Genomic DNA, 8622 nt, shown 5'->3' on the forward strand with positions numbered 1-8622 from the left:
TGAGAGGGGAAAGATATAAAAGAGACCTAAGGGGCAACTTTTTCACACAGACTGGTACGTGTATGGAATGAGCTGCCACAGGATGTGGTGGAGGCTGGTACAATTGCAACATTTAAGAGGCATTTGGATGGGTATATGAATAGGAAGTGTTTGGAGGGATATGGGCCGGGTGCTGGCAGGTAGGACTAGATTGGGTTGGGATAGCTGGCCAGCATAGACAGGTTGGATGGGTTTGTTTCCATGCTGTACATCTCTATGACTTCAATGCCCTCCTTTTCTGAACACCCATTTGAATTGCAGTTAATACTTTGCTTAAAAAATTGCTTTTAAATTGTTTTGTCAAGATACCTACTGAATAATGACTTTATTTGCCTACAGGTTAGCATTTCCACAGTCGGCTACGGAGATGTCTACCCAGAAACAGTGTTTGGAAGGATTTTTGCTTTTGGCTGCATTGCTTTTGGGATTATTTTGAACGGCATGCCAATCTCCATTCTCTATAATAAATTCTCTGACTATTATTCACAGCTCAAAAGCTATGAATATACAACATCATCAAAGCAGCGAGGAAAGATCAACTTCTCAGGAAGAGCGTTGAGGAAGATGCTGGAATGTTGTGGAGGGGTCCCACACCATCACTTACCAAGGGAAGAATAAGATGTCCTCAGACAATGACCTGAGTTTGATAAATGCTCTCACATTTTCTTTCTTGAGTGGTTTGAAGAAACATTTCATGTTTAAAATCCGGGGAACAAATTGGCATGTTCCCTGGAAAATTGATGATAAATGCAACTGGCAGTGTTCTGAATGTTGTTTTCATGATTAACCTTCAAAGCATGAAATGTCTAGTAAAAATGTTTTTGAATGTTGTATTCTCATTCAGGATTACTTTCCGCACAGTTTATTTAATTCAATCAAGAAGCAAACTTCCTGGGTAAAATACCAGTTACGTAACACAGCACAGGTTTTGAAAAAAATGATTTTTAGCAAACACAATGTTGCATAAAAGATTTGTAACAACACTCAGAGGCCAGACCACCCAATGGGTTGGGAGGTTGCTCTCGGGAAACATAAGGGTTAAGTGATGCTTCTCAGAACGCAAGAAAGTGGCATTCCACAGAGTTCCTTGCGAGGACATTGTTATTTATCATTGGCATAAATGGTCTAGGTTTAGACCTCGGAGGTGCAGTGTTAAAATTTGTAAGTGATAACAAATTTAGGATGCAGGTTAATACTGTGGAGGCCTACAATAATTTATGTGAAGGCAAAAGAGTTTACCAAAATGTGGATGAGCAGCAACTAACTCTGATGCAGATTGGAGTGGGGAAAGGCACCTTTTGGCAAGAAGAACAAAGAGCAAGTTATTTCATGGAAAATGAAATAAATAAGTTGGTTGGAGGAACAAAGAAATCAAGGAATGCAAATACATAAAACACTAAAAGTAACATAACAAATTGAAAAGACTCTATTAATCACAAATTATTGGGCTTCATAAATAGAGGAAAAGAATACAAAAGCAGTCAGCTAATGTTAACTTTATATTGAATGTTAGTGAAACAATATTTGAGATAATATGCATATTCTGGTCTCCAGCCTGGAAATGGATACAATAGAACTGGAGATGATTTGCTGTGATGTTAGCAGCACCGAGTGAATGCAACTCCAAGGAAAGATTGAGCAGAGCAGACTGCGGTTCTATGGTTTAAGAGAAGACCAAGACAAAATATGTTATCTGACATTAAAATTAAGAATTGATTCATTAGGATGAATATGGAAAAACTGTGGGTCAATAAGCAGAGGTGCCTAAACATGAGATAGCTACCGAGAGATCAAATAAACAATTGAAGAGATTCTTCTTCATACAACATGATTAAAATGTGAAACCCAAAACCATATGGATGGTTAAAATCAACAGCACTGAAACACTTAAGGGAAGGCCTTCCCGAATAGACAAATGAAAATGCAATAGAAATATAGAGATAAGCTAGTAGGAGATAATTAAAATATGAATGGACCTGGAACATATGTTCACATTGACCAATGGGAATGGATTATTCCTGTGCTGTATGTATTTGTACGAAAGATTCTGTAAATTTCAATAAATAAATTAATTAAAATGGGATGACAGAATAATTGATTGACACTTATTTAATCATTGTTCTCAGGAATACATGTGCAATGTTACTTTGAACGTCCAGTTCATAAAAAGGCATTGGAACATTTAAGATTGCCTTGACATTGTGGAATCTGGTGTGTTTTCCATCATGTACACAAGTGCTAGGGCCACAGTCTTTGGAGGCAGCAACCAGTGAAAGATTGCTGATTGTCTATTCTATTCAAGGCACTTCCTCAAGGTGAGAAGAGGAGGCGTGAAGTGGCAAATGGCAAGGATGCCTACACACATAGAGTGATGTACAGCCTGGAAACAGACCCTTCGGTCCAACCCGTCCATGCCGACCAGATATCCCAACCCAATCTAGTCCCACCTGCCAGCACACGGCCCATATCCTTCCAAACACTTCCTATTCATATACCCATCCAAATGCCTCTTAAATGTTGCAATTGTACCAGCCTCCACTACATCCTCTGGCAGATCATTCCATACACGTACCACCCTCTGCGTGAAAAAGTTGCCCCTTAGGTCTCTTTTATATCTTTCCCCTCTCAACCTAAACCTATGCCCTCTAGTTCTGGACTCCCCGACCCCAGGGAAAAGACTTTGTCTATTTATCCTATCCATGCCCCTCACGATTTTGTAAACCTCTATAAGGTGACTGTTAAAAAAAAAAATGGAATGCCGGACCCTCTCACTATCCATTTCAAAACAGGACTTAAGAATCTTGTGAGAGAGCATCACAGTTTTAGTATATGCTTCCAGCCACTTTGCATTCACCATCTGCTTTCCATATGCTGAGACTCTTGAGTACACTGCAGGTAACCCCACACCTTGTATTCTAAGCAGCAGGTACACAGCTCACCTCAGCTTAATATCAATCCTGTGCTAACTTTGCAAAACATATGTTCAGCAGACAGAATTTGGGTTTTAGGTAGTTCTCTGAATTATTAAGGTAAAAAGTCAGTTAGCTAATTCTAATGCAATATCTGACAAAGAAATTACCCTGCTGTATGTGCATTGCATACAAGTAACCTAACTACAGCATCAAAGTAATGTATAATGATGCACTAGGGTTCAATCAATTTACACCCCATAGATATTTATACTGTTACAAAGATATTTCATAGCTTTAGTGGACTTAATGTTGATGAATTGTGAAGATGCCTGGACTGTGCCTTTTTTAGATTAGATTACCGCAGTGTGGAAACAGGCCCTTCGGCCCAACAAGTCCACACCGACCACCCGAAGAGTAACCCACCTGGACCCATTTCCCTCTAACTAATGCAATGGCCAATTCACGTAACCTGCACATCATTGGACTGTGGGAGGAAACCAGAGCACCTGAAGGAAACCTACACAGACACAAGGAGAATGTGCAAACTCCACGCAGACAGTCGCCCAAGGCTGGAATCGAACCTGAGTCCCTGGTGCTGTGAGGCAGCAGTGCTAACCATTGAACCACCATGCCACATTCGTTTTTGAAGAGGTCAATGAAAAACATATTGAAATATCTTTAAACAATGAGGCATTTCTTTGAAACTTCATGGTCCGAGGTAATTTCTGGGCTTTGTTACGCAAACTCAATGTAAGGAAAACAACCCATCGGATCAAGGTTTGCTTTTAGGGCTGTTTTATGTGAACAGTATTTGCAGGCTCAGAAATTTGTGCTTGGATTTTAATTGGGAAAGGCTGCTACATAACAAGCAGCTTGGGTCATCCCTCCCATTTCTGAGAAAGGTTCACAGTGAGATCAGAGTGAAACCTGATTGGTCTTCTGGAAGAACTTTCCAAAGTTGTATTTCCAAAATAAGCTGTGTCTACCAACACCACAGAGACAGCCATGTGAGATTAAGGACTTGACCATGTGCAAGAATACGAGATCAGCAGAATTTAGAATACTCTGCGTCTTATCCTTTGTTGTCTTTCAGAATGGTCATAATATGTTTTTCTTTTCAAAATGAATCTCTAAAGTGGGAATTCCATTTTTTCTCCCATTATCTGAAGAATATATGTGTTTTGGGTTATTTAGAGGGGTAAACATTTATCTTTTCAATTAAAAATTGGGCATGTTAATCAATTCTGTATCTTCACAGAATGGGACTTGTTTTATATTAAATCAATACCTTTACTTTATTAAAGAAACCCGGTTAATGGATGTTTTTAGAATATAAAATGGTACACAGTATTCCAAATGTGGTCAAACCAAAGTCCCATACAACTGTAACATGATCTTCCAACTCTTGTACTCAATACCCCGTCCGATGAAGGAAAGTATACCGTATGCCTTCTTGACCACTCTACTGACCTGCATTGCCACCTTCAGGGTACAATGGACCTGAACACCCAGATCTCTCTGTACATCAGTATTCTCCAGGGCTTTTCCATTTACCATATAATTTGCTCTTCAATTAAATCTTCCAAAATGCATCACCTTGCATTTGTCCGGATTGAACTCCATCTGCCATTTCTCTGCCCAACTCTCCAATCTATCTATATTCTGATGCATTATCTGACAGTCCCCATCACTATCTTCTATTCCACCAATTTTAATGTCATCTGCAAACTTGCTAATCAGACCACCTATACCTTCCTCCAGATCATTTATGTATATCACAAACAACATGGATTCCTGTGGAACACCAGTGGTCACAGTTCTCCATTTATATTAAATTTATATTGCTCACAGATGATCCAACGCTGACATGTAGAGATGTAATGCATGGTGCAACATATTGCCTAATGCCAACCAGATCTGAAGCTCGGCTGATACAGAACTTTTGATGAGAAGTAGGCCATTAAGCCCCTTGATCCTGTTCTACCATTTGGTGAGATTGTGGCTGGTCTATGGCCTAACTCCATATAGTTACCTTTGTCCCATATCCTTCAATACCTTTGCTTAACCAAAATACATCTACCTCAGATTTAACATTAACAACTGGTCCAGCATCTACTGCTGTTTGTGGAAGAGAGTTCCAAACCTCTCCCATCCTTTGAGTGCAGATTTGCTTCCTAATGTCTCTCCTGAACAGTCCGATCCTCAGTCACAGACTCTGCTCCCTAGTTCGAGAACCCCCAACCAGTGGAAATAGTTTATCTTTGTCTACAATGGCTTTTCCTGTTAATATCTTGAAGATTTTGATCAGATCACACCTTAACCTTCTAAATTCTGGAGAAAACAGGCCTAATTTGTATAATCTCTCCTCACAACCTAACCCCTGAACTCCAGGGATCATCCTTGTACTCCCTCCACAGCCAACATATCCTTCGGAACGAAGAAAGTGCTGGGCTATTGGAAGCATCTTTTAATAAGACATTAAACCTGTCTCTTTTATCAGGTTGATGTTAAAGATTCCATGATTCTAATTCAAAGTGCAGGGAAGCTGTCTATATTGTCCTGGCTGATATTAATCTTTAATTCACCCTACCTTTTAAAAGGAACACAGATTCCTGGTAATTATCACATTACTAATGAGTGTAGCTGAGGCAATTAAGTGTGAACCTGTGAGTGGGATATGGAAGCTTGGAATGTTAACATTCTTGTAAACTTTGTTCCAAATATCTAACCCAGCCTGTAAGTGGAAGGTACTGAGTTCAAATTCACATTCAGTTTGAGAGAGGAGAGTGGGTCTAAGACTAGAATTTTAAAATTATATAAGAGCCACCAATTGGGCATGAATGCTGAGTGAACTGGTTTATTAGACTAGGGGGTACTTATTTAAACACATAATTTCAGAACATAAACAATAACTATATCCCTAAAGGGAGAATCTACCATCTATGGTTAACTAAAGAAACTAGGGAAAGCATTGGCCTGAAAGATAAAGCATCTGTCTGCACAAAAATCAGTAACGGGCAGGTGACTCTTCAGAACATAAAATAAAAGGCTAAATTGTTAATTAGGAGCAACAAATTAGATTACTCTAGCCAGACAAATTAACATGGATAACAACAGCTTTTGTATGCTGGGCCTTGTGAGAGTGAGAATGGAGTTAATTGTAGATATTGTGATGATGCTGTAGCTTTAAGAAGTTATTTTGTTCTGGTTTCTTTTAAGAGACATTGAACAAAAGGTGATGAGCTGGCTGATTAAGATCTTTTGAGTAAACAGTTTGGGAGGCTGAGGGTTTTTGTTCAACAGCCTGAATGGGGGTGGCCAGCTCTCACAGATCAGTATTTCTGAGTTTTGTGTTTTTCTCAGTAACATCAGAAGCTGTTTGAGGTCTCAACAGAGTTGGACACTTCAATGAATGTCTCCTGGCTGCTACTTTCTCTGAATTTCTCGTGATACCTTTTCCTCCTGGATTGGAGACCTGTATCTGAGGATCTTTGTCAGAATTTGCCTTTTTGCCAAGGGAGTGTGTTTATGGGATGTTACTATACTGGAACAGTTAATTAGTAATGGTTACTGCATCTATTATTCTATTAAGTTTCCAATAGCATTGCTATTCTAAATCCTCTTTCTTTGGTGCATTTTAACTACAATGTTTAAATAAATTGTTTTACTTAATGTTGAGTAGTTAGACTATTGCATTGCATCTGCTATAGGCACTTCACATTTACCTTTAAAATAAGAAAAAGTTAGAGTCCAGGATACCTTCTTCATATATTTTCAGGGGTCTATTTTGTTACGTAACAATATTAAGGAAATAAGGAAATGAACAAATGTTTTGCTTCTGTGTACACTGCAGAGGCCAATAATAGTTGTAAATTAGCAGATGGAAGGGAGAGAGGAGCTTAATGAAATTACCATCACTGAGGAAGCAGTACTCAGCAAACCAATGCATCTGTGAGCTGACAAGTCTTTGGGTTCTGATGGACTTCATTCTAGAGTCGAAAAGTTGTTGTTAGTCGGGCAGAAGATGCATTGGTGTTAATTCTCTACATTGGTGTTAATTCCCTAGATTTCGTAAAAGTACCAAAGGATTGGAAAGGAGCAAATACAATTAGGGACGCATGGTGGCTCAGTGGTTAGCACTGCTGCCTCACACTACCAGGGTCCCAGGTTCAATTCCAGCCTTGGGTGATTGTCTGTGTGGAGTTTGTACATTCTCATGTCTGCGTGGGTTTCCTCCCACAGTCCAAAGATGTGCAGGTCAGGTGAATTAGCCACGCTAAACTGTCTGCAGTGTTAGATGCATTAGTCAGAGGGAAATGGGACTGGGTGGGTTACTATTCAGAGGGTCAGTTGGGCCGAAGGGCATCTAATCTAATCTTCTTTTCAGGAAGGTGGAAAGAAACAGTGGGAAGCCAGTTTGTTTAACATCTGTCAAGGGGAAGATGGAAGAATTAATCATTAAAGAGATTATAACTGGGCACTTGGAGGAAGGGTAGCTTGGTAATCAGGAGGATTGGTGTTATGAATATGAAAGGGAAATTGTTTCACAAATTTATTTGAGTTGTTTGAAGGAATAACATGTGATGTGGATAAAGGAAAGGTGGTGAATGTACTGTATTTTGATTTCCAAAAGGCATTTGAAAAAGTGTCATATCAAAAGTTATTGCAGAAAACAGAAGTTCTTGATATACGAGGTCACATATGAGCACTGGGATGTCAAAGAGGGGAACCCTGTTTTGCTGCTTTTAATTTGAGATGTTTAGGGAAGCATCAAGAAGTGGAACAGAGCTGCTTCTTATTCCATGCATGCTTTTTGATTTGATTTGATTTTGATTTTATTGTCCGGCGTATTTTATAGTAAGAATACAATAAAATACTGTAAAATACTTTCATTTGTTGCCATGAAATGGCTCCATTATAAGAGTAAGGAAAAAAAGTATAATTTGAAGTGAGTCAATTGTTGTATTCCTCACTAATTAAAGTGAATACAGTTAAGTGGCAACTGTTAATTAGAGATGCCTTATCACCAAGCCTCCACAGCCAAGGAAACTTGAGTCAATAGTTCACTGTCCAAATATATCCAGTCCAACCTGAGAAAACCGTATCAATGCTTATCCAGTAAATGAGCCCTGGTATTATACCTTGTTGTTTCAGACCTGGCATTAGAAAGTTACCTGTTTTAAACCTAATGCATTCACCACTCTTATCACTTGGTGCTGAGGGAGAGACGCAGCATGGGGGAGTTGGAGTTAATCATTCATGTATTTGTCTGAACAAGTGAGAGTACATCGAAAAATGTCAAGCCGTTTTCATTACGTTTACCATAATCTTACGTTTACCAGGTCAGGTGAATTGGCCATGCTAAATTGCCCGTAGTGTTAGGTAAAGGGGTAAATGTAGGGGAAATGGGGAATGGGTGGGTTGCGCTTCGGCGGGTCGGTGTGGACTTGTTGGGCCGAAGGGCCTGTTTCCACACTGTAATGTAATCTAATCTAATCTTTTGAAGCAGAACTGCACAACATTAATATTCAGAACACTTAAAAAAAAACAGAATGTAAGATTCACAATATGAAAAAAATACTTTAAATAATTAATTCTTGAAACACATGACAAATAAATTGAACATCTCAATTATTGTAAGGAGGATAAATTTATACTTAGGTATTTATCT

The 8622-nt window shown here is 39.0% G+C and overlaps 1 protein-coding gene across 1 annotated transcript in view; it reads left to right on the forward strand.

Moving 5' to 3' along the window:
• Positions 1-1041, forward strand: part of kcnv2a (potassium channel, subfamily V, member 2a) — a 7165-nt gene extending 6124 nt beyond the window's left edge. Inside the window, exon 2 of the mRNA XM_043718517.1 lies at positions 379-1041. Coding sequence (XP_043574452.1) covers positions 379-657 — 279 coding nt within the window. The 3' untranslated portion in view covers positions 658-1041. The remainder of the gene's footprint in view (positions 1-378) is intronic.
• Positions 1042-8622: the final 7581 nt, after the last annotated feature.

The sequence above is a fragment of the Chiloscyllium plagiosum genome, chromosome 2, assembly GCF_004010195.1.
Source record: "Chiloscyllium plagiosum isolate BGI_BamShark_2017 chromosome 2, ASM401019v2, whole genome shotgun sequence".
NCBI classification, from domain to species: domain Eukaryota; kingdom Metazoa; phylum Chordata; class Chondrichthyes; order Orectolobiformes; family Hemiscylliidae; genus Chiloscyllium; species Chiloscyllium plagiosum.